Genomic DNA, 25,923 nt, shown 5'->3' with positions numbered 1-25,923 from the left:
TTTGATGGCTATTGCAATATGCAATCTCGAAACATTTTCTAATACTTGGTTTATTTGAGGCACAGGAAAGCATTGCACCTTCTTCAGCTTTTTTAAAACACAAAGCGTAAAAAGAAGGGACTTCTCAAGTTATATGAGTTCTCTGGGTAGTTAAAATTGTTTCTTGCACAACAGAAGTCTCCTGTGCTTACAGTCCCACGGGAAAAATGTGACTTATATGCTTTATGCTAATCTTATGCAGTCTGTTAGCAGTCACTATTCCAAATTTAAGTAGAGGGATAGAGGTTTTCTTTTGTTTGTTTGTTTTTGAAGAGATGCCAAATACACAATTAGGGCCAAGGTTCTGGACTCATAAAATAGCAGTAGAATTGGGATTTTGCTCAACTCTCTGTTTTATCATTTAGGCAAGTCAGTGAGCATCATTCGATCTTTTAAAATCTTTTAAAAAGTATGTGCTTGGACCAGATACGGTATGTGGTTCCTCTCAGTTTCAAACTTGCATATTTGTTTTATTTTGGACTAGTTCATTTGTTATTTTATAGTGATTTCTCTAGTTTTCATGCTATACATTTGATTTTAAAATAAATATAAGCTCTTAGAGAGTTATCATATTAATTTGTTAAAAAAAAAACCTTTTCCTTAAATCTGTAAACAAAGTGCTGAACATGCAATAAGACATTTGGGGAAGACTACTGTAATGGTAACATTTTCTTGGTGTCCAAGTTTGTGTGTGTATCTCTTTAAAATATCCATCCATGTATATTCTTTGGTGTAGCAAATAACACTTTTCATGTAGTTGGCATTGAATAAAAGGTAGCAAAATTAATGTAATCATGAACGACTTCTCACACCTCTCCCCTACTGGCATGTTAAAAGTTGGATTCACTTTTCCTACATTTTCTTTAATGAATTTTAATTACAGTAATAATTTCCAGTGAGTAAATGAAAGCCTTGCTTCACAACTCAGCTTTGGTAAATTACTTTTCTGGATGCTCTGAGGTAGCCATGGAAAGGTGATGATACTATGGATTATTTCTGGAAATTTTAGAATAATCTTCACAAAAACATGTCTGAGTAATCACTTTTTATCATAACACAGAATAAGATCAGTTCCTCTAGTTGTATATTGTAAGGTGAAGAATGGTACTAATAAGGGGTCACCATTTTGAAAATCACCACCGTCAGCATAATATAAATTGCAGGCATTGGGTCACTTGGAATTAATTTTCCTCTCCCCTCATCAATCTGTGGGTCACATTAGAAACCCAGGAATAGTATGAAGGCAACATTATAAACCCAAAGGAATCAAGCAGGACATGAGAATTATAAGAGCTTTAAATTCTGTGCCCCTTGGTGGTTTTCCAAGTCAGTTTTCTAAAGGCTACTTGACTGGAGAATTTGTGCTTCATTTTATACTTTTCCAATAATGGTTAATCTAGTTGGATATTTATGTTATGATAAAGAACTATAATATTTTATGTAGTATTTTAAGAAAAGAAACTGCTCTATTGTATGCTATGCCACACAAAATGATTTCCCTCTCTTTTCTAATAACATAAAAGATTTAAAGAGACCTTAAGTTATGATGACATTTAAAAATCACTTTTCAATATCTGAATAATTTTAAGGTCAGGAGCTACCTTAAGTTAGTTTTGGAATAAGGCAGGATATAAATAAATATAAAGCATTAATAAGTAAAAATTTAAAAGAAAAAATTATGCACAGTTCTACCAGGGCACAACTCTTCATTTTTCATAGTACCCTCAAGACTTTTTTGCTGCATTTATTAGCCATTTCAATTGTTGTAATCTTTATTAAACACTTTATTTTAATTATGCATTTTCATTTAACACTATATCCTAAGCATTTAAAATATTTTGAAAGATGTGAGTTTATGACTACATAATTTTTTAAAACATGAGGTTTATTAACATGAGACGATTAATTATTAAAGTTTTTCTTATTCCTTACCTTAGTTGTGAGATTACTAGTAGCAACATTGTAATACCTAATGTTTATCAAGTGGTTATTCAGCCTCTCTTTTGAAGTATTCATGATATCTTTAAATGTTATCTATAAAAAGACAATAATAATACTTAATTAACAGCTTTATAATGAAACATACATAGAGGGCTTAGCTCAGGGCCTGGCACATGACAAGAACTCAGGAAGGAGAGTTTCAACATCAGCCTCATCACCATCGTCACTACCACTCAGTCTTTGGTTCTTTATTTTGGTTATCACTTTCTTGGGGATTTCTTTTGGTTTTCCCAGGATTGCATGAAAGGCACCTCTGTGTGCCTATAGCACTACCAAGATGCCTATTTTCCTGTCGTAATTGTGTATTTCCTTCTTGTCTGATTGCCTTCTGGGTGGTATCACTCTTGAAGTCAGGAACTTTGTCCCTTATGTTGTTGTGTTCCCTGAATCTTCATCAGCAGGATGTGTAGGAGTAGTTGTCAACTCATGGGTTGTTGATTGAATGAATGATTTAAAGCTTTGTAGTTGCAAGGATTTATGATGGTGAAGTGAGATCATATTTTGACTTACGATATGGTCAAAGAATATTTTCTGTTACAGTCCACTGATGTCTGTGAACAGATCTTGAGGGTGGTGAGCAGGTCCAATCGACTGGAAGAATTGGTGTTGGAAAATGCTGGACTCAGAACGTGAGTATTTTCCTGAATATATGAATGTGTTGCTTTAAAACATTTTGCCATTTCTTCTAAAATTAATACATGGCTTTGAGAAAAAAGTTAATGCTATCACCTGTATAGTGTTTCCTCTTCTTAACAAAAAAGTCCCTGTCATCCTTATCATTATTACAAAGATCAAGGATTTTATCATCTTTTGTGGTTGTGTCACATGGTATTTTTGAGGGTATATAAGGATAATGCTTAAGAACATGGACCCTTGGGTCAGATGCCTCATGTCTTTGGGCAAGTTAGTTCAGTTCTCTGTACCTCAGTCTCTTCATTTTTAAGTTGGTGATAATAGTGCTTACTTTATAGAATTATGGTTGTAAGGATAAATGAATTAATACATGGAAAATGTTTAGAAAAGTTTCAAAATCTTTCATATTAGAGATGCTATGTGTTAGCTTTTACTAGTACCATTAATCATAAATGGTAGTCATAGTAATGGCACATTTCATAGGATGTTACTGTTTGGCTTTGATCTGTTTCAGCCATTTCTCTCCCTTTTCAAATTCACATTTAAATAACCTTCATCTAGTGTGGTTCAGTAACAATACCCAAGCCTTACTGGGGGCATGAGACTTCAAACCCGCTGGAGTCAAGACGTCACCGCTACTAAGTGAGGAGGCTTGGCAGTTTCATAGTCATAGCACTTAACACATTATTTTAAGTTAAACACACCTAGAATAGTGCTTTTGACTATGAGGTGGTTGGATGGCATCACCGACTTGTTGGACATGAGTTTGAGCAAGCTCTGGGAGTTGGTGATGGACAGGGAAGCCTGACGTGCTGCAGTTCATGGGGTCGCAAAGAGTCAGACATGACTGAGCAACTGAACTCAACTAAAAATATAGTGCTAGCAACTATAGCCTTCAAATTCAACAATTAGGGCAATCAGTTCTGCCTTCATGAGTATTGCATGAAATTAAGACTGATATAGGGAATAGCCTATTGCAATTTTCATGAAAAGCAATTCAATTCAGGATTTGCTTTTTAAGTCATAGAAGGGCCAAAAGTACTATTAATAGCATTCTTCAATGTGCCTTTAAAGGAGCAGTTATACATTTTTCTTTGGAATGAGGTTTGGACTGATCAAGATGAATCATACTCTAGCTATGACTTTACGGATTCCTAATGAGCATATGTACTCGTGAAAATAGATTGAGTCTTAACAAATATGATATATAGATTAATATTGTAAAGATAGATTGGTTCTTAACAAATATGATATATAGGTTAATACTGTAAAGACTTCTCTCTTATTTTAAATTTCACTCTAGCTATTCTAGCACTAAATTTTCTAATTGAGTCGTTTTACACATTGTGTCTTATTGTTTTGTTTACTTGCAGAGATTTTGCACAAAAACTGGCCAGTGCTCTAGCACATAATCCCACTTCAGGGCTGCACACGATTAACCTTGCTGGCAACCCACTGGAGGATCGAGGTACTGTAGCATTTACATGACCGTTGATGCCAGAACTGTAAGAGGATTAGGGAGTTTTCATTTAGCCATGCCTGAAGAATAGTGTCAGTCTTAGTTGTAATTATATTATAAATGCTCTTGTTGGCTTAAATTTTTTCCAGCCTTTGGTGAAACTACTCACGCTTCTGTATGATCTTACAGAAAAATCCAAATGAGCTTTTTGGCCGACCCAATATGATTGTATCAGCTGCCGAACAGTTTTTGAAGTGATCCAAGTGGAAAGGAGGATATTATTTTTAAACTATTGTATTGACTTTTTCTTGCTGGGTAGCAAATTACCACAAACATGGCAATTTAAGTTTGCATAGATTTGTTATCACACAATGTCTTTGGGTCAGTCTGGGTACAGGTTGACTGGGTTCTCTCTCAGTATCATGAGACTAAAGTCAAGTCAGCTGGGGTTTATGTGATCTGGGGTCTTCTCAGGCTCACCGGTTGTTAGCAGAATTAATTTCCTGAAGCTGTAGGGTTAGGTCACCATTTTATTGCTCCTTGCCAGTCAGGGAGCACTTCCCATGCCTGAAGGCTGTGCTTGTGTCCTCAACACGTGGTCCCCTTCTCTCCCAACTTTACTGTCTGCCTCGCATTCCAGGCCAGCAGAAGCACACCTTTCTGATGCTTCACTTTCTTGTAGACAGGTCACCTGTTGGAGTCAGACTCCTCCAAGACAGTCTCCCTCTTGATTAATTCAGAGTGGACTGATTAGTAACCTAATCACACTGTGATGTCCCGTCATATTCCTTTTTTCCCAGTTACTTATTTTGTAATGGGGTATAACCAGTTAACAATGTTATGAGAATTGCAGGTGAACAGCAGAGGGACTTAGCCATACATATACATGTATCCATTCTCCCCCAAACTCCCATCCCATCCAGCCTGCCACATAACATTAAGCAGAATTCCCTGTGCTATACAGTCAGTCCTTGTTGCTTATCCATTTTATTTTTTTATTATTTTTTTTAGTTTTTTAAATTTATTTATTTTAATTGGAGGCTAATTACTTTACAATATTGTAGTGGTTTGCCATACATTATCCATTTTAAATACAGCAGTGTGTACATTGTCCCTTCCCTCTATCCTTCCCCTGGTGACCATAAATTCGTTCTCTATGTCTGAGTCTCTTTCAGTTTTGTAAGTTCACTTGTATCATTTCATTTGAGATTTGTGATAACCCATCATGTTCTTTGGTCCACCCCACACACTTAAAGAAATTATATAGGGTGTGTTTACCAGGGACAGGAATCTTGAGGACCAGCTTACAATTCTGCCTATCACAGATGTCTTTTAATTTTTAACGAGATTTGAATGTGAGAGTAGAGAGGAGTTGAAGGACTAGATTTCATGAGGAGGTAAAAGAAGGTTTCTTTAGAAGATGTTTGCGTGAGTAGAGGGAAGAGTCAGTAGCTTTAGAAAGTGAAGCCTGAGAGTTTGAATTCTCAGTAGGAGAACGCTGATGGATGAGATTTCAGAAGGAGTAGCTTTATCTCTAGAGGGGATACTTTGTTTTCATTGTGTATTACAGATGTTTTCCAGCATTGTTGACTAAGGGCCTTTCATCTTGGGATGTTCTATATTTGATGAGGGTTAATTATTAAACTGAGCTAAAGATCCTGGTATAGACACTCAGTTCTGCATTTTTGTTCCTGATACTGACATTGTTCTTCATTGAAAAAGATACCCAAGTGGCATCCAAGGAAACATTTGAAGAGGAACTTTCTAGCATCTGAAATAATGAGTCTAAAGGAAGGTTGAGACTAAATTGGAAAACTAGATCACATGAAAGACACTCTCATAGGTGTAAAAGGCAAAGCTGAAAATAATGGAAACATAACTCTGGAATAGGAGTTTCTCTGGGGTTTTAGTATTTTCTTTAGGAAAAACAAGTGTTCTCTCTACTAGTCAAATGCTACGAAGAGGTGACTATAACAATGTAGATCACCTTTTATAGGCAGGAGGGCTGTTTTGCTTTTGTTTTTAAGATGGAAGGAACTCAAACATGTTTGTCTACTGACTGGACAGAATCAATGGTTATTAAGTGTTGGTTGCTAGGGATGTGAAATCCAGAGTGTAGTAAGGGACACTCCTTGGTCATCAGGGAAACGCAAACTCAAACCATACTGAGATACCACCTCACAACTAGTAGTTTAGCTATCATCAAAATAAGTGTTGGAAAGGATGTGGAAAATGGGAACTTATGCATTACTGGCGCGAGAGTACAATGGGGCAGACTCTTTGGGTGCTGGTTAGCCAGTTGCTTCAAAAGTCGAACACAAATTTACTCTATGACTCAGCAATTTCACTCTTAGGTGGTCCCCAAGAGAGATGAAATGAATGTCTGCTCAAACACTAGTGAATGAGTGTTCATAGAAGTTCATGGTTGCCCCCAAGTGGAAACCCAAATGCTTATCCCTGGTGGGGGGATAAACAGAATGTGGTGTATCTGTACTGTGGAACCCTGCTCCACAGCACAAGAGAATGAGGCGCTGGTCCTGCTGTGACATGGATGAACCCCAAAAATACATTAGGGAAAGAAGCGAGACCCCAAAAATCTTTCATGTTATTTGGGCTTGGGAGGCTGAAAGTGAAGTCACTTGGTCGTGTCTGACTCTTTATGACCCCATGGACTGTAGCTTGCCAGGCTTCTCCACCCACGGGATTTTCCAGACAAGAGTACAGGAGTGAGTTGCCATTTCCTTCTCCAGGGTATCTTCCCGATCCAGGAATGGTACCCGGGTCTCCTGCTTTGTAGGCAGATGCTCTTAGAGGAAGAATGAGTCTGGGGCTCTTCATCTTTCCTGTGGTGTGCCTCGTACGCCCTGAGGCTCAGCCCTCCTGGACGGCCTTATCTGTTGACTCCTCACCTTGGGTTTGAACTCCTGAGATAGCAGTTCCTTCATTCTCTTGCACTGGAATTAGATACGGATGTCTCTGTACCAGCCTTACTTCTCATCCCTCCTCCTTGTCCATCATTCTCTCTTAATCTCCTAAGACACACCGCACCTAGCCCAAGACCTTATATGCAGTCAATAAATATTTTCTTTAAATTGAATTTCATTTCATAATAGAATTCCTTTTTTTGTGGCTTTTAAATTGGAATTGAAAACCATGGTGAAGTTTATCAAGATTCTTTTGTGCGGAGTCAGAACCTGTGTGGAGAGATGACATGTCCCTGCCTTTTCCTCCACTTCCCTACCTGTGTGACCTGATCCTTGTACATCTTTCACCTACCTGCATTCCCAGGTGTGAGAACCAAAAATCATTCCAAGGATGTTTTCCAGAGCTTCACGTGTAGATGCTGACTCTCCAGGGTGTTTTCTGCTCACTTACACTCAAGCCTTGACACTCCTGAAAGTATTTTCTCAAGCTAAGGCTTTCTGTGTTTCTGCCCCTTCTAGATTCCTTCGTTGCTATGTTTGGCCAGAGCTCTTGGACAACTGCCAGCACCTGTATTGCCCACCTTTTTTTCATTCTTTGGACTGAGCCTCCTGAACACAAATTCTTTACAGGGTTTTTTTTTTTTCTTCCATCCAGGCTAAATACCTAAAGATGATTGGTTGCTTTTCTGCTCCTGGATGGGAAGTCCACAAGAAATCCAACTGAGTGTAAAATATTTATAGAGACTTCAAAATAGGGGAAAATGGTCATGAGTTTTGTTTCTGAGCTTTTCACTGGAAAACAATAAAAAAACATGGGGAGAGGAGTGTGCAGTTGAATTGTTTAGTCTGTAAAAGAGGCCAAGCCTGGGAAGATTATTTACAAGGAAATGCAAAGAAACACAAGGCATTTTGGCAGCCCAGAATGCTGAGGAATTTAAGTACCAAGTAGAATTTGATTTTTGCACCTGAACCATCCTCTCAGGGCCTTATTTGGAAACTCTCAGAGCGGAAGCTTGGCTCCTTGCGTTGTGGTGTGAATGTTGATGCAGCAAAGCCCTGATATTTACAGCTCAGCCTCCCCGTCAGGCTCGTGCGCAGAGGACAGGCAGCCTTCTGTTGTTAAGGGGCTGGCGGTGGAGGAGGTTAAAGTATGATTTAGTAGGAGGGGGGTCGTGTGTACTGGCGGTGCTTCCAATGCTCTGCAGGAGCCCCACAAGGCAGTGAACGGACCACACGCATTCACGAGCTCTTCTTATCCCAGTTGCAGGGCCAGGCAGTTCCTCAGCTTGCTCTTGGCCTCCTAGTCCTGTGTGTTTTCAGACTGTAGGTCAAGACCCGGTAAGCATTTTAATAAAAAGAAGAAATAGAACACAATAGAAAATATCAGAGTGCATTGTTCGGGAAAACTGGGGTTTTAGTTTTCGCTTATATGTCTATGTGCTTATTTTGGTATGAGCTTCCTACACCACAATGTCAAGTCTCTTTCTGTGTGCGGGTCATGGTAAAGGCTTGAAACTCCCTACGCTTATTGCACTTTATTAACTAGCTCTGTGTTGAGTCCTCTGGACTGACTTAGTGTCTGAACCAGGGTGTTCCGGTCATCGCCTCCTGACTAATGCTTTGGATCTGATGACTTTTTGGATTAAAGTGGAGTGTTTTGGGAAACAGAGCTCTTCTCTCTCCACTCGTTTCACACACTTTCCTTCCCTAAATGTCACAAGCTCTGTGTTCCAGTCTCCCTGGTTACCGTTCCCAGTTACCCTCGATTTTATGATCTTAGCCTCATCAGGAATGTCTGTCCTGATTTCCTCCCCTCACTTTATTCTAAATTGGATTATTTTGTTTAAGATGATTTAGAATCCTGTCTTCAAATGTTTTTCTTTTGGAAATGTTGACCTGACGCACCCAAGGTTTTTTTTTTTTTTCTGACCATCTGGTGGTGGCTCTGATTTGATTTGAATAAGACAAGACAAATGGATTCTACAAATGCTGCTTACATTTGAGAGCGGGGTAGATCCTTCATATCTCAGTGTGTATCAGTGGGTTTTAGAGTCAGAATGCATGGGTTCAAATCCACGCTTCTCTACTTTTCATCTGAGTTTCCTTGGACAAATTACCTAACTTCTCTACACCTCAGATTTCTCTAAAATAATAATAGCACCTCCCACACAAGGGTGTTTTAAGGATTGAATGAGAATACACATAAAAGCCATAGGACTAGCAAGGCACTGTGTCACATACTGTGCACTTAATACATGTTAACTTTTACTGCCACATTTGACTCATAGAGTAGCCGTGTGAAGTTAAATAGTGCAAATGTTGCTCTGCTTTTATGGATGGGGAAGCTGTGTTTATGTAATTTGGAAAAGCTTACAGAGTCATACCTAGTACTGATTGCTCAGACTATTATCTAGAATTTCCTGAGTAATCAATCAATCAGTCTCTTATACTGTCTTTCAAATTTTCTGATTTGGCTGTCTCAATTTCCTGTGGAAGTAGAAGGAAATATTTGTGTATGAGATTTGGAAAACATTGGCTTATTCCATAGCACGGCGATACATTTTCTTAAGCACTTTGATACTTAACGATGCCAGGTTTCTGTGTGACAGCTATACAACAGAAAGTACTTTTCTTTAGAGTCATGATTTAGCCATATTTAATTGATATCTTTATGATTACACAGTGTAAAGCAATATTTTTAAAACTGCATAGATTTGGATTTTAGGGCATTCAGAAGTTAAGTGTGTTGACTGTTTTTTCCCACTAGTATTTTATTCCAATATTCCTAGTTCTTCAGTCTCTTCCTCTCAACTTTATCTTTGAAATGGAAATACTCCATCATGTTTTATTTATCTTAAAAATATTATTTATTTTGTTTATTTTTGGCTGTGCTAGGTCTTCATTGCTGCACACTGAGCAGGGGCTACCTTTGTTGTGGTGTGCAGGCTTCGCACTGTGGTGGGTGGGTGGCTTCGCACTCTTGCTTTGGAACACAGGTTCTAGATGTGCAGGCTCAGTTGTGGCACACGGGTTTAGTTCCTCGATCATATTTGGGATCTTCTGGACTGGGAATGGAACCTGTGCCCCCTATATTGGCAGGAGGATTCTTAACCACTGAACCCCTAGTGAAGTCTCTTATGTTTTATTTATTTAGTTAGTTTTCTTAGTGTTTCTGAACTCTCCAGGGAAGCCATTGAAATTAGTAGAAATCTAAAGATTTTAACTTTCACCTGTGTTCTGACATCTACAGTGTTCAAATCTATATGCTTTCCAACAGCCAAGAAAGAGTCATTTGTTTCCCTGATCACGTCACTAGAACTCCATGGGCAGAATTTTGTTAAATTACCGATATTATGCTTTCAGTCAACAAGGAGAAGGGGACAATAGAGGATGAGATGGTTGGATGGCATCACCGACTCAATGAACATGAGTTTGAGTAAACTCTGGGAGTTGGTGATGGACAGGGAGGCCTGGTGTGCTGCAGTCTGTGGGGCTGCCAAGAGTCGGACACGACTGAGCGACTGAACTGAACTAAGTCAACAAGGACCAACCTTAAACCATTTTTTCCCTACCATGTGAATCACACAAATTCTAGGATATCAAAGTTTTAGAGTTTTATATGTAATTGGGTGGCCCTAATGGTAAAGAACCCACCTGCCAATGCAGGAGACCTAAGAGATGCAGGTTTGATCCCTAGGTCAGGAAGACAGATCCCCTGGAGGAGGCATGGCAACCCACCCCAGTATTCTTGCCTGGAGAATCCCCACGGACAGAGGAGCCTGGTGGGCTACAGTCTACAGGGTTGCAAAGAGTCGGACATGACTAAAGCGACTCAGTATGCATGCATGTTATTGTCATAGAGTTTTAAGTACGTGCATGATTAATGGGGTAAAACAGCAATGTCAAATTTAATTTCCTGTCTTTGTAAGTTAATAACTTCTGATTCCAAATTAAAATTCTAAGCATTTTATAGTTACTTTTTATTAGTCATAAATATTTTGAAGCAGAGGGAGCTATAATGGTTTCCATTTTGAATGGAGAAATAAAAATTAGACCTTTTTTCCTTCTAAATTCGACACAAACTAAAACAAAAATAAATTACAGGAAGAGTTATTCATCCAGTAAAGTCTCCAGATGAAAGCTTTTGGTGATAAATTTTGTTTTAATTCATAGCTCTGAAGGCTGTGTGGCTTTATTTGGGGGGCAGAATTGAATAGTTTTGGCCAGAAGTTAAAAAGTCTCTTCTGTCCTTTCTTTGTGGGGGAAATGTTTTCTCAATGATCAGCTTCTTCCATGGCACTATTTAGTAACTAACTTCAGGAAATACAAGGCAGGTGAATTTTTTTGTTTTTCCTGTGATTTTGGCTGCCAACCAGTCTCCATTTATTCTTGTTGCTAAGACCCCATTTCTGAAGTCTGCCAAAGTGGAGGATCTTTTATCAAAAATGAATTCAGTTCTTTTTTATTTTTGAAAAACCGAACAGTAACTGACCTCATTTATGCCTTTCATTCCATTAGCACTTAGCAAGGGTATTTCTTAAAAGAGGAAGTAGAATGTATTTATGATTTGTGGATGCCTAGGAAGCTGAAACAAAACATTTTGTTGAGAAAGAAGCTAGTAAAACTTAGTCTAGGGTTAGAGAAAAAAATACTTTAACCAGACAGTCTTGTGTTTGAGCCTTTAGTCCTCTTTTACCTTTAATCCTGCTTTTTTCATTTAAAATAAATGATCAAACATGACTTGACTCACCTTTATTCTAACTTTGGAGCTTCACCTTTCTTTTGCTTTCATTACTTAGGGTGTGATAGTTCTATTTCTAGAGAAAAGTAGTATTATTTATTCCTTTTTGTCTACCTTCCTTTTTAAAGGAAAGTTTCTGATTAAGGAATGAACAGAATGGTGCGTGTCCTTGCATTTGCAGTTTTATGTATTGAGTAAAGCTCCATGTACTATAGAGTAGGTTCTTATTAATTTTATTATGGGTGTTTTTTATAAATTGGAGTATAATTGCTTTGCAGTGTTGTGGTTGTCTCTGCTGTGTATCAGCATGAATCAGTCAAAATTATATACATATCCCCTCCCTTTTAAGTCTCCCTCCATCCCCACTCCACCCCTCTAGATTGGCACAGAATGCCAGGGTGGGCTCCCTGAGTTAAATAGCAGCTTCCTGCTAGTTATTCATTTTACACATGATGGTGTCCTTTCCTAATTCCTCCTACAGTTATCTGTTCTATATTGGGTTGGTTAAAAAGTTTGTTCAGGGTTTTCTGTAAGATGTTACGGAAAAACCCAAAGGGACTTTTTGGTCAACTCAATATATGGTAGTGTGTATGTGTCAAGCCCAATCTCTCAATTTATCTCCCCCTTCCCCCTTGCTAAATATACAGAAATTTTAAATTTTAATGAAGTCCAATTAATCAATGACATCTTTCAAGGACTATGCCTTTAGTATAGTATCTAACAAGTCATTGCCACCCAGTCATCTAGATTTTCTCCTGTTATTTTCTGTACCTATGTTTTCTGAAGTAACTTGTATTCATTGAAGTATAGTGTACATTCATAAAGGTCTGTAAATTCCAAGTTTAGATCTTAGTGAATTTTTACAAAGGGAATGCTCTCATGCAACCACTATGAAGGTCAAGAAATAGGGTGTTATGAAAATTCACGAACTTGTCTGTGTATTCTGCCTTCTGTTGTGATAGATTAGCTTTATTTATTCTGGAACTTCACCACTATAGAATTATACAATGCATACTCTTTTATATTCGGCTTCTTTTGCTTTTCGTTGTGGAGAGGTTTTTAATAATAGATTTATTATTTTCTTAGATAGGGGATGTTATTTCTTAAGTAAGTTTTGCTAAGTTGTATTTTTCATAAGGATTTCTTCTACAGTGATACATTTTTTGATCTGTAGATTTTTTTTATTCTGTTCCATTTGTAGTATCTGTAGGATCTCTTCTGGTGTTCTGTTTTCATTTCTGATTTTAATACTTTGATCCTTCTCTTTCTCTCTTAAAGTCTTGCTGGGATTTATTAATTTTATTAGTTTTTATTTTTTAAGAACATACTTTGTTAAATTTAGTTTATAACTGCTTTCTATTTAATTGAGATCTTCCCTTTGTTATTTCTTTCCTTCTGTTTATGGAGGTGAAGTGGGGATTAATTTATTGTTGCTTTTTAGACATTGTGAGATGGATACTTAGATTATTAGTTTATAGCTCTTCTTTATTCACTTGTGTATTTAGGACTATAGACTTCACTCTAAGCATGGCTTGAACTGTATACCCAAATTTTGATGTCTTAATTTAAAATATTTAAATCAACTCATTTTACAAGAATGTATTGACCAAATATCAGACCTCTCCCTTCTTTGCAGTTAACACTATGGTTTAGCATATTCAAATCTCTAGACATATTTTTAATTAAAAAACCTTTTTAACAGTACTTAATCCAGTGATTGTCAAACTTGTTTGGGAAATGCTGTGGGAGACAGGCAGGGTCTTCCAGTACCTACCATCCTTGGGGAAACACCCATCTAGAGGCTTAATCAAGCTGAATGATGTTTAGTTTATTTCTAGAGTAGTACTTATTACTTGATAAAATTTACATTTAATTTGAGGTTATGTGATAGGGCAGCAGCCAGCACAGTAATTCCTTACTGGTGCCTAGGGTCTGAGAACCAGCCTATGGGACCTTACAGTTAATACTGTTTTAGGATGTTTCTCAAAACATGCCCCTGGGGAGGTCATAACTCAGGCGAAGCAGGGGGTTGGTTGAAGGCCCTGTAAGACATACATTGATTGTTTATCTGTTGCTTACTTCCTCCCAGAAAAGAGTCTACACTCATTGTAATCCTTAGGTGAGTGAAGGAGTTTTCACAATCTCACACTCTGACCATTAAATTTAGAGACCACTTGATTTTTAATACTGTAAATTCCTTGGGAGTTATTTTATGTTTCCAAACCTACCTTCAGGAAGGTAGGTTAAAACATGCTCTGATGCTTTGTCTAAGTTTGTTAGCTGTAAACCAATTAAATACTGAAATTCATCTGCTTAAAGTAAAGCAGATTCTGAATAATGCCATATTGTTTTTCTTGACAATAATTAAATAGTGTGCATCCGCTCACCCCGAAGAGTGATCAACTCATTAAGACACAGGTTAAAAAGAAAAGGGGGGGAAATTATATCACTCTTTCCAAGACTATTTGCATTTGAAATAGCATTCTGAAGAGAGGATAACACCTTGTCCAAAGAAAAGCATCTCTAATGGTAAAGTTTTGATAATTATTATCCCTTTTTCTTACCCTAGCTAAGAGAGAAAGTAAAGGAGGCGTGATAGTAGATGACTAGAAAACAACTAACATTAGGAAAAACAGGCACTTAAATTGGAATCAAACTTAACTTTCAGGCATTGAAAACAAATGCAATCCTGACAATTTAAAAATTCTAATGATCCCTTTCTTTCCTTCCTTTCTCAGGTGTGTCCTCTTTAAGTATTCAATTTGCCAAACTCCCAAAGGGAATAAAGCATTTAAATTTGTCTAAAACGTCATTGTCACCTAAAGGTACAGTATATCTTACTTACTTAAGTTTATTTACTTAATTTTGTGTCTATAATGTATTTACTGCCCCATGCTTCCTTACATGGTTAGAATTATTACTCAGTTATGTATCTGCCTTTAATAATGTAGTTGATCCTTGAACAATGTGGTTTGAACTGCCAGATCCACTTACATGTGGTTATTTTTCGATAAGTAAATGTTACAGTACCGCATGATCCACAGTTAGTTCAATCTGCAGAAGTGGAGGAACTGTGGATACAGAGAGCTGGCGATTAGTTATGCGCAGTTTAATCCCTGTGTTGTTCAGGGGTCAACTGTATGTGTATTGTAATACTCTGGCAGTTTTAAAGTAAAGAAACTATCTGATTGAAATTCTGGTGTTCTAAAGTGAAATGCTTTCATAGTGGAGAATAATCTGAATGTCCACATGCAGTCTTCAACTTTTTAAACTTTGAGTCGAGGTCCTGCCTCCTGTTCCTAAAGGCAGCTGGTTGTGTTGTGTTGTTGTTGTTTTGGTTTTGATTTAGCAATTTTTTTTAAAGTAAAGTATAGTTGACTTACAATACTCTGTTAGTTCCAAGAGCATAAGATAGTGGTTTGATATTTCTGTATGTTCAGTTCAGTTCAGTTGCTCAGTTGTGTCCAACATTTTGCAACCCCATGGACTGCAGCACACCAGGCTTCCCTGTCCATCACCAACTCCCAGAACTTGCTCAAACTCATGTCCATAGAGTTGGTGATGCCCTCCAACAATCTCATCCTCTGTTGTCCCCTTCTTTTCCTGCCTTCAATCTTTCCCAGCATCAGGGTCTTTTCCAGTGAGTCAACTCTTCGCATGAGGTGGCCAAAGGATTGGAGTTTCAGCTTCAGGATCAGTCCTTCCAGTGAATTTTCAGGACTGATTTCCTTTAGGATTGACTGGTTGGATCTCCTTGCCATCCAAGGGACTCTCAAGAGTCTTCTGCAACACCACAGTTCAAAAGCATCAATTCTTCAGTTGCCCAGCTGTCTTTATGGTTCAGCTCTCACATCCATACATGAATACTGGGAAAACCTTAGCCTTGACTAGATGGACCTTTGTTGGGAAAGTAATGTCTCTGCTTTTTAATATGCTGTCTAGGTAGGTTATAGCTTTTCTTCCAAAGAGCAAGTGTCTTTTAATTTTACGGCTGCAGTCACCATCTGCAGTAATTTTGGAGCCCAAGAAAATAAAGTCTGTCACTGTTTCCACTGTTTCCCCATCTATTTGCCATGAAGTGATGGGACTGGATGCCATGATAATCGTTTTTTGAATGTTGAGTTTTAAGCCAGCTGTTTCACTCTCCTCTTTCACTTTCATCAAGAGGCTCTTTAGTTCCTCTTTGCTTTCTGCCATAAGGGTGGTGTCATCTGCATATCTGAGGTTATTGATATTTCTCCCGGCAATCTTGATTCCAGCTTGTGCTTCATCCAGCCTGGGCTTTTGCAGGATGTACTCTGCATATAAGTTAAATAAGTAGGGTGACAATATACAGCCTTGATATACTCCTTTCTTAATTTGGAACCAGTGTGTTGTTCCATGTCTGGTTCTGACTATTGCTTCTTGACTTGCATACAGTTTTCTCAGGAGGCAGGTAAGGTGGTCTTGTATTCCCGTCTCTTGAAGAATTTTCCACAGTTTGTCATGATCTACACAGTCAAAGGCTTTGGGGTAATCAATAAAGCGGAAGTTTTTCTGGAATTCTCTTGCTTTTTCTATGAGCCAATGGATGTTGGCAATTTGATCTCTGGTTCCTCTGCCTTTGCTAAATCCAGCTTGAACATCTGGAAGCACACAGTTCGTGTTATGTTGAAGCCTGGCTTGGAGAATTTTGAGCATTACTTTGCTAGCGTGTGAGATGAGTGCAATTGTGTGGTAGTTTGAGCATTCTTTGGCATTGGCTTTGGGATTGGAATGAAAATTGACCTTTTCCAGTCCTGTGGCCACTGCTGAGTTTTCCACATTTGCTGGCATATTGAGTGCAGCACCTTCACAGCATCATCTTTTAGGATTTGAAATAGCTTAACTGCCATTCCATCACCTCCACTAGCTTTGTTTATAGTGATGCTTCCTAAGGCCCACTTGACTTTGCTTTCCAGGATGTCTGTCTCTGGGTGAGTGATCACACCATTGTTATTATCTGGGTCATGAAGATCTTTTTTGTATAGTTCTTCTCTGTGTTCTTGCCACCTCTTCTTAACATCCTCTGCTTCTGTTAGGGCCATACCATTTCTGTCCTTTATTGTGCCCATCTTTGCATGAAAAGTTCCCTTGGTATCTCTAATTTTCTTGAAGAGATCTCTAGTCCTTCCCATTCTATTGTTTTCCTCTATTTCTTTGCATTGATTCTGTATCTTACCAAATGATTACTACTGGTTGTGTTTTTCTTGGTTCATCCTTGGAAAGACTTCTTTGCTATCACACTCCCCCAGCCCCCACATACACATAAACCTGTCAGATGGACTGTCTGTTGTACAGAAAATAGTTGGGCCTAACTGCAGTTACAGTCATCACTCCTGCTGTACCCGCTCTATTTCCTGTCTTGGAAATTGCCTTTCTTTCCCCAGGTTCTTTCCTGACTCCACTCACCAGCCTCCCATTTTTTTCAGTTCTGTTCTTATTTTTCTACACTGTCACCTTTATAATACTACTACTAATAATTGAAATCTTCCTGCATACATCACACCTTTGTACATGCTTGAAAAGTTTTTCTTTCATCTTGTATCGGGAAAATCTCCATTCTTCCTTCTGTGTTTCTCTGTGTGTCTCCTTTACTACTCACACAAAACATGTCACTTCTGATATTTCTGGTCACCAGATATGTGGACGTTTCCCCCTGCCAACCAGGCATCTGCAACACCAGCCAGGTATCCTATAATTCAGCTCAGTTTCTACCTGGAGATGACGTCAGATCCCACAAGTTAAGGGCTCGGTCCCACAAGACTGTTGTGCCCCCAACACCCTCCTCCCCTGCCACGCCCTTTACATGCCTAGTGACAAGCCCTGGTTATCAGAGGTTCTGAAGTCTCCCTCCTTGAATTTGATTAATTTGCTCGAGTGGTTCACAGAACTCAGGGAAACGCTTATTACACTTACTAGTTTACTAAGGGATATGGTCAAGGATCCAGATGAACAGCCAGAAGAAGAGATACACAGGGTGAGGACTGGGAGGAGAGCTTCTGTTCCTGTGGATTTGGGGCATGTCACCCTCCTGGTGCGGGTGTGTTCCTCAACCTGGAAGCTCTCAGAAGCTCTCCAGAATCCATGGTGTGTTTATGGAGGCCTTCCCACGTAGGCATGATCAATTATTAACTGCATTTCCAGGCCCTCTCCCCTTTCTACAGAAGTGTTGGTGGGTGGGAGTGGGAATGAAATTCCAAGCTTCTCATTGTGGCTTGGTCTCTCTGATGACCAGTCCCCGTCTAGGAGCCTACCCAGAGTTGCTTCATTAGAACACAAGATGCTTCTACTACTCTTATCACTTAAGAATTTATAGGAGTTTTAGGAGCCCTGAGTCAGGGTCAAAGACAAATATCAGAACAAAGGATGTTTCTAGTGTTCTTATCGCCCAGGAAATTACAAGGGTTTGAGGAGCTCTGTGCCAGGAATCGACAAGGGGGGCAGAGACCAATACATATTTTCTCTTATGTCACACATCTCCAAATATTTTTGGAGAGCTTCAGTATATTTTATAAAACCCTCATCTGTGATCATCTCTTCTGGGATGTCTTCCCTATTCCTGAGGCTTCAACAGAATCACTTACTCTTTCCTTTGTGTCACTTCCAGATCATATGTAACATCATTGTATGAATTTCGTGTTTTCCCTACAAGAAGGGGACTCTCTTTGCCATACATGTCTGTTTCTTGTCTGCATCTCTCCAACACCTGACAGAGTGATGCGACCCACCCATTGTGGGTGTTAAATGAAAATTTCTTGAGTAATTTGCCACTCTTTAACATACGACTGTCTTTTGAGGGCAATATGTATAGTGATTGCCTGTTCTCCGGCAGATTGTCTAGGCTTGAGTCCTAGCATATTTACTTACTACAAATATATTAATGCATCTGGGTTCCTTAGCAACCTCATTTATAATATGGAAATCTGAGTCTCTACTTCATCAGAGGTGGTGGGATTAAATGGGTTAATATGCATAGTGTCATTTTTGGCACAGAGTGCCATGTTGTCCCTGCCACCATCATCTTCCTCCTTCCCTCCCTTCTTTTTCCTTCCTTGCTTCCATCATACAGTGTTTTTCCATCATGTGTTTTTATATGTTCCTATCTTGCCCAGGACAACCTCAGTGTCTCCACCCAGAAATCTGGTGAATTAGTGCTCCTGCTGGAGGATTCAGCTTCTATCTCCTTTTCTCTTTGAAGTCCTTCTCAGACAACCTCCTCTCACCACCCCCTGTGGAACTAGATACCCCTTTCTCTGCATTCCATAGCACTTTGTAAATCCCTCAACTTTAGCTCATCTCCCACTGTATTTTGGTTGGGTCCTAGCCTGGAGGGTTCTAGCTGGCAAGGGTGTTGTGTCCTTCATTGCCGTGTCCCTGGCACCTGGCACTGCAAGTTCTCACTGACTGTGTCATGGGTGAGTGGGTAAAGCAAAGTGGTCCCGGAATGGTTTTCTATCCATCCATTCCTACTTTATTCCGACCGTGCAGTCACACTGAGTGATTTGAAATTGGGATTAGTTCCATTCATGCCGTGATTATATCCACATGTTCAAGATGAAGGGACAAAAGTGACTTTCCAAAGAGAAACAGTTCACCAGGAGCCAGTGTTTTCTGTCCTGATGCCGAAAGCCACCTACAGATCTGAAAGCTAAGATGCAGTCCCTTTCTTTTATCCCTGTTCTACATCAGCAAATCAGTTTTATAAAAACCCTTTTCCTGATGATTATCAGTGCATTACATATTTATGGTAAAGACTTAGAAGATTCTGAAAAGTATAACTAAGAAAGCAAAAACTACTTGCAATACTAGTACCAAGTCATTACAAGGTTGTCACTGTTGACACTTTGGTAATCATTCTTCCACACTGTTTTCTGTCTGTAAGTACTTTTTTTTATTTACAAAAACACACGTATGTGTATATGTGATTACACTGTGATTACTGTTTCATAAACTTCTTCCACTATCCCCCATAGTAAATTGTGATCATTTGTGTCAGTAAACACTTGGTCACTTTCAATGCTATGTTATAGCGCAGTGTATGCAAAATGTCCCCTTACTTACGTACATAATCTAATATTGTACATTTAGACCGTTTTAAATTCTTCAATAGTGCAGAACACCCTAATATGACATCTATATCTAATCACCAGTCATGAGTTAATTTCTTCTTTAGGATAACATTCTTGTAAGTAGAATTGTGAGATCAGAGTTTGTATAATTTTTAAAAAGCTGTTTCTGATATGTATTGTCAAGTTTGTCCTCTAAGTATTTTGTACAATCCTCTTTATACTCTCGCCATCAGTGGGTATTATTCTCTCATTTTTATTGTTTATCAAGCATATGAACAAAAGTGTTCTGATATTTTAATTTAGTTTCTTCAGTTATTGCTTAGGTGGCTTTTCCCCCTTGTTCCGTAGTCACTTATATTTCTTTTGGAGGAAACTGCTAGGTCCCTTCCTTTGTTACTCTTCTATTTAAAGTGTAAATTTTTTTCTTGTAAAATCGTTTATCATGTGCTTCATAAGTCTAACTCTTTTTTTTAAGGTAGAGGGTGTTTTTTTTTTTAAACTTGATATTTAACATATTTGTTCATTATTATTAATATAAGACAGATAGAGGGATGTAACAATCTTTGATCCTTCTGAGGGCAAGCTGGGGTTGATGCCCTGTCCCCCCCAGTGATGGGAGTGGGCAGATTTTTCAGCTTCCTCTGAATCAGGACAGCCCCTTGTGCCCTCCACCCTTTACAAATGAAGATCCACACCTTTATCTCTTTTCTGCAATAAAATATGTTTGGGAATTAATCTTGTTTTATAACATGTGACCCAAAGAAGTTTAAGTCATCCTTCCTAGGATGTGTATCTTGAAATGTGGCCTTTTTAAAAATTGATTTCTCAAATGTTTTCAGTATTTTTGCAGACTGTCACAAAGGATCTGAAAGGTCTGTGGATTTAAAATAACTCAGATTAAATCGCACTTTTAAAGTTTTGCTGAATTTGACTAACATATTTTATTTCTGTGAAAACATTTATATTCATGGCTCCGTAATTCAAGGCAGATTTTTTTTTTTAAATCTCCCCATGACATCCACACTGTGTCCAAATATCCTTTCTCTTCCTCAGATGTGAGCTAAGTGATAGTTTTCTGGATTTCTAGTAAATGTCCTGCTGGTTGCCAGATTATGTCAGTGTAGGGCCATCTGGTACCACCTTTTTCCAGCTGTAAACACTCCAATAATAAATATGAAGAATGGTCAAAATCACTAGATAGCCAGAATCGAGAATAGCGTGAAAATCTGTGTGTAGTTTGGGTTGGAAGAGCACTGATTCTTTCCATCCTATATTTTTGTAATTTCATGCCGTTAGTGTGCTTATTAACCCAGGCCTCACGTGGAATGCACTCAAGAGGTAGGGGAGGAAATCCTTCATTCTGTCTCAGTAACTTGAAGCTGAGCTGATAACACAATTCTCTCCCAATTCTAATCAGACATTGGCCAACTGCCAAGCACCCATATTTGTCAAGGAGTGTTTTGTTAGTCAAGACTAATTTCACCTTCTAATTTCAGAATTTATTTATTGAGTTTTGTTATACCTCACTAAGGACATAATTTTAAAAATGATTTTCTTGATGAAAGTCTGGTGTTTTCCAAATGTTTTGGACTCAATTATGCCATTACAAAATACATTGATACTACCAGTAACAGACAAATTGAAGGAAGTTGGTCATTTGAACAATCTTAGAAGTTACCTCCAGAAATCAACCTTTTCTAGAGGCTATCGCAAGTTCCTTTTGTCTAACATTAGCAAATCTCCACCTCCTTCACTGCCAAGCCCTTGGCTCTTACCTCTTTGATAGTATTCAGTTCAGTTCAGTCGCTCAGTCATGTCTAACTCTTTGCGACCACATGGACTGCAGCACACCAGGCTTCCCTATCCCTTACCAACTCCCAGAGCTTGCTCAAACTCATGTCCATTGAATCGGTGATGCCCTCCAACCATCTCATCCTCTGTTGTCCTCTTCTCCTCCTGCCTTCAGTCTTTCCCAGCATCAGAGTCTTTTCCAATGAGTCAGTTCTTTGCATCAGGTGGCCAAAGTATTGGAACTTCAGCTTCAGCATGAGTCCTTCCAACGAATATTCAGGATTGATTTCCTTTAAGATTGACTGGTTTGATCTCCTTGCAGTCCCAGTTACTCTCAAAAGTCTTCTCCAACACCATAGTTCAAAAGTATCAATTCTTTAGTGCTCAACTTTTTTAGGGTCCAACTCTCATATCCACACATGACTACCAGAAAAACCATAGCTTTGACTAGACAGACCTTTGTTGGCAAAATAATGTCTCTGCTTTTTAATATGCTGTCTAGGTTGGTCATAGTTTTTCTTCCGAGGAGCAAGCGTCTTTTAATTTCATGGCTGCAGTTACCATCTGCAGTGATTTTGGAGCCCAAGAAAATAAAGTCTGTCACTGTTTCCACTGTTTCCCCATCTATTTGCCGTGAAGTGATGGGACCGGATGCCATGGTAATTGTTTTTTGAATGTTGAGTTTTAAGCCAGCTGTTTCAGTCTCCTCTTTCACTTTAATCAAGAGGCTCTTTAGTTCCTCTTTGCTTCCTGCTGTAAGGTTGATGTCATCTGCATATCTGAGGTTATTGTTGTTTCTCCCAGCAGTTTTGATTCCAGCTTGTGCTTCATCCAGCCTGGCATGTCACATAATATACTCTGCATATAAGTTAAATAAGCAGGGTGACAATATACAGCCTTGATAGTATTGACCTCACCAAATTGTGATTATTCAACTGTCTTTGTTTCCCACTGGATAGCCTTTGAGAGGGTAAAATATGATTCTCTGGGTCTCAAAAGCCCATGCCTGTTATACAGTAGCCTTTAAATAAAGATTTGTTGCATTGAATAAATCCTTGCGTAGCACTGGCTTTTCATCCTGGAATTTATTTAGCTTCTTTCCTGATGGTCTTTGAATTTTCTGAGGGCAAAGAATGGGTCTTATTTACACATACCTCCCAATCCCCAGCATTTTATAAACATGTTATGAGCACTTAAGAAATGCTGAGTTGATGGGCCAAGAAATTCTTCCATGTGCTTAAGTAAAATATTTTCCCCTCTGCACCTTGAAGTCTTCTCTATACAAACCCAGATGCACACTCACCATCAAGAAATGGCTCAGTAGCCTTTATCAGACACACACTGGAGTTGGTTCTTTGTACCTCTCCAAAGCTGAAGGATAAGATAATAAGCTCTTCATCAGTGCTACACATTCTAAACTTGGAGCAGAGAACTGCTCTCACGTGGGGCTGTACTTGTAATGCTCAGCTTTTTGCTTTTTTTCTTGAAGTACCTCTTGGGGTTCTGCAGTCATGACTAGTTTTGGCCTGACCCTTGCCCCTTATCTGATGAAGAAATTATCCATGTCTAGACAAAAACCCCATCCCCTGTTTTAGGTGGCTAAGACAGCCTGGGATTTTCAAGAAGAATTTTAGTGAAAAAGAAAAAAAAAAATGATTTATGATAATATGCCCAATTTAGAAATAGTTTTATTTCCAAAATAGACGATTTAAAACAATGGACTGTCAGTAGTAACAGAAAAAGCATTGCAATATCCCACATGCCTGTTATCTAAAGAATAATCATCGGTGATAATTGTGTGTATTGACCTCTTTAAATCTCAGGGAGGGACCAGTCCTTTCTGAGATCACATTTTGAAGTGTCCTGATGAAAATCTACCTACCACAAGGTGCTAACAGACCTGTTTCAGTTCCTATTACCCAGAGATAGTAGACCATCCCTCTCTCTTTGCAGAGCAATCTTGCCTCCTCATATATTCATTCATTTTTTTTTTTTTTGAGGTGATATTAGCTTGAACCATTTATGTTAGAGTTGACTTGAATCATTTATGTTATTGTATATAAATAGTGTGTAGAGTGATAATTGTCAGTTTTTCCTTTTGATTGCTTGTTCCATTGTGTACAGAGCTTTTTCTCTTTGTAAATTCTGTTTCAATCTAAATTTTGCCTTGAATATAATGCAGTAAGCAGAGCAGTACATTCCTGTATTAACTTCCACATACTTTCAGTAGCCTAAAGTATCTGACTCTGAATCTGCTTCCTTTTAATACTGTACTATAAGACTAGAATCACCTGGAAGGATTAAGAAAAGGATAAAAATGATCAATTAGATTGTTGATCATGGATCATCATTCTAAGACTTCAAAGTAAAATCTTTTCCTGCCACACCATTAGAAGTGGAGCAGAATGAGGCTGATTCCATTTCATTCTCCTCACTGCGTTGGTTGTCTGTGATTAAATAACCTCTACTTCTTGAGAAGATGTCAGAAGACCATCCTGGAGCTGCCTTTTGGGAACGGTGCTTATGGTTAGCCTCAGTCCTGCAAGCTGATGGGGCTGCCGGACCCTTTAAAGAAAATCACAAAACTCATTTTCGTTCCTGGAATGGAAACTAAGCTTTGTCTTGTCATTGTTGCAGGGGTGAATAGCCTTTCCCAGTCACTGAGTGCCAACCCTTTGACTGCCACCACCCTGGCCCACCTGGACCTCTCAGGGAACATCCTTCGCGGAGAGGACCTCTCGGTAGGTTTTATGTCCCTTACCGCCACCTTCCGTGAACCTGGACTTAATAAGCCTGGAATAATTTCTCAACAGGGCTTTGTAATGTATTTTCCCACATCTCCTTTTATCATGACATCTTAAAATCATTTAGTCACGAGCTTATAAGTGTTTTAGAGAAATATTCAAAGCCTGCCTTCATTAAATGTAATCTATCTCGTAGTTTTTTTTTTTTCCTTCTCTCACTTAAGGTTGTTGAAGTTTAAATTCTTTCTGTAAATACTTAGTCTGAAGAAATTTTTTCTACATTTGAAAGCATTGTTGCACCTGTTAAAATTGCCTGATAAGAAAGATTAGAGGTGTAAAGTGAATTAATTTATCGTTGAATAATATTGTTAGGAAGACCAGTGGCTTTTAAAAACATAGTTTGTGATGGAAAAGGATATTGGGATGAACTTTAGTCCCATGTTCCATGAATACCAGAAAGAAGGGAAGGGTTAGGGGTCAAACTGGGGCTATTCTTGAAAGTTTGAGTGTGAAGGGAAAAGTTTCCCTTCAGTGATAACAAGGTTTTTCACGCTGCTGAATCAGTAATATCAATGTTTGGCAGATCTTATTGATAGAGTGAATTGGGAATCATCTCATTGTCAGATGGGGTGAATGGTCCCCTTCCCTCTGGTCACCAGGATAGAATTTAGAATAAATGCTCCTTTAAGGGGGCCTATAGTACCTGGACCTCTTCAAATGACCTTCATTTACATCTCATGGCTTTATGGGAGTGAAAAACACTGTGACCTGTATTCCCATTTCTCTTCTGTTTTACTTTCCTTGTAAGACAGGGAATGTTGCCACAGTCCTTTTTGTAGTTATTTGCTCTCCCCGCTTGAACTCATTTACATAATACTTGCTTCCTGGTGTGCCATGAATTTTTCAGTGTGTTGTGTTGTCCAACCTGAGTTGTGCTTTTCCCTGACGATTCATAAATCTGCTCCCTCCAAACATGAAACCAGGGGTCTGATGTGAAACCACCAAAACGTTACAGTGACACACTACCAGAATCGAGAGAAAAATTAAAGTAGAGCCTGAAGATGAAACAAGAAGGCTGCTAACATAGGGGCATTCATAGTCACCTAAGACAGCCAAGTAGCTGGCTGGCAGTCCTATCGCAGCTGGGCTTCTGAGGAAGGGCAAGTGGAATGATGAGGCCTGAGTGGCAGTGGGCTTCCAGCCCCTACATGCTGAGGTTCTGAGAGCCATTCAGCTGGTGCTTTGAGGGACTTAACCCCGCCTAGCAGGGCCTGCTGGAGGTGTTGGCCAAGTAGGGTCTTGTCTCCACTTGAGGGTGATTCGAGCTCCCCCAGCTGGTGGCCAGGAGTAAAATCACAGTGCCACGCAAAGAGAATCGGATCTTCCTTAAGTGAGAAGAATATGATTTTTCTGAATCAGAACTTTCATAATACAGTACATTCTCTGTGTCTGATTATTCTAAAATACTTACAGTCCAGCCTGTTGCTCTTCTGAATTCCTT

At 38.9% G+C, this 25,923-nt stretch overlaps 1 protein-coding gene across 42 annotated transcripts in view; it reads left to right on the top strand.

Annotated features, from left to right (window-relative positions):
• The window catches only part of CARMIL1 (capping protein regulator and myosin 1 linker 1), a 305,081-nt gene that overhangs the window by 171,782 nt on the left and 107,376 nt on the right, over positions 1-25,923 (top strand). For all 42 annotated transcript variants that reach the window (XM_081522077.1, XM_081522066.1, XM_081522068.1 and 39 more), the window contains 4 exons: positions 2,581-2,669; positions 4,047-4,141; positions 14,536-14,622; positions 24,316-24,419. In XM_081522077.1, the coding sequence (XP_081378203.1) occupies positions 2,581-2,669; positions 4,047-4,141; positions 14,536-14,622; positions 24,316-24,419 (375 nt within the window). The remainder of the gene's footprint in view (positions 1-2,580; positions 2,670-4,046; positions 4,142-14,535; positions 14,623-24,315; positions 24,420-25,923) is intronic.

Source organism: Giraffa tippelskirchi, chromosome 8, assembly GCF_054371585.1.
Source record: "Giraffa tippelskirchi isolate mGirTip1 chromosome 8, T2T-mGirTip1v1.2.pri, whole genome shotgun sequence".
Lineage (NCBI taxonomy): Eukaryota > Metazoa > Chordata > Mammalia > Artiodactyla > Giraffidae > Giraffa > Giraffa tippelskirchi.
Note: the sequence above shows the minus strand (reverse complement) of the source record. Positions and strands in the feature narration are given on the sequence as shown.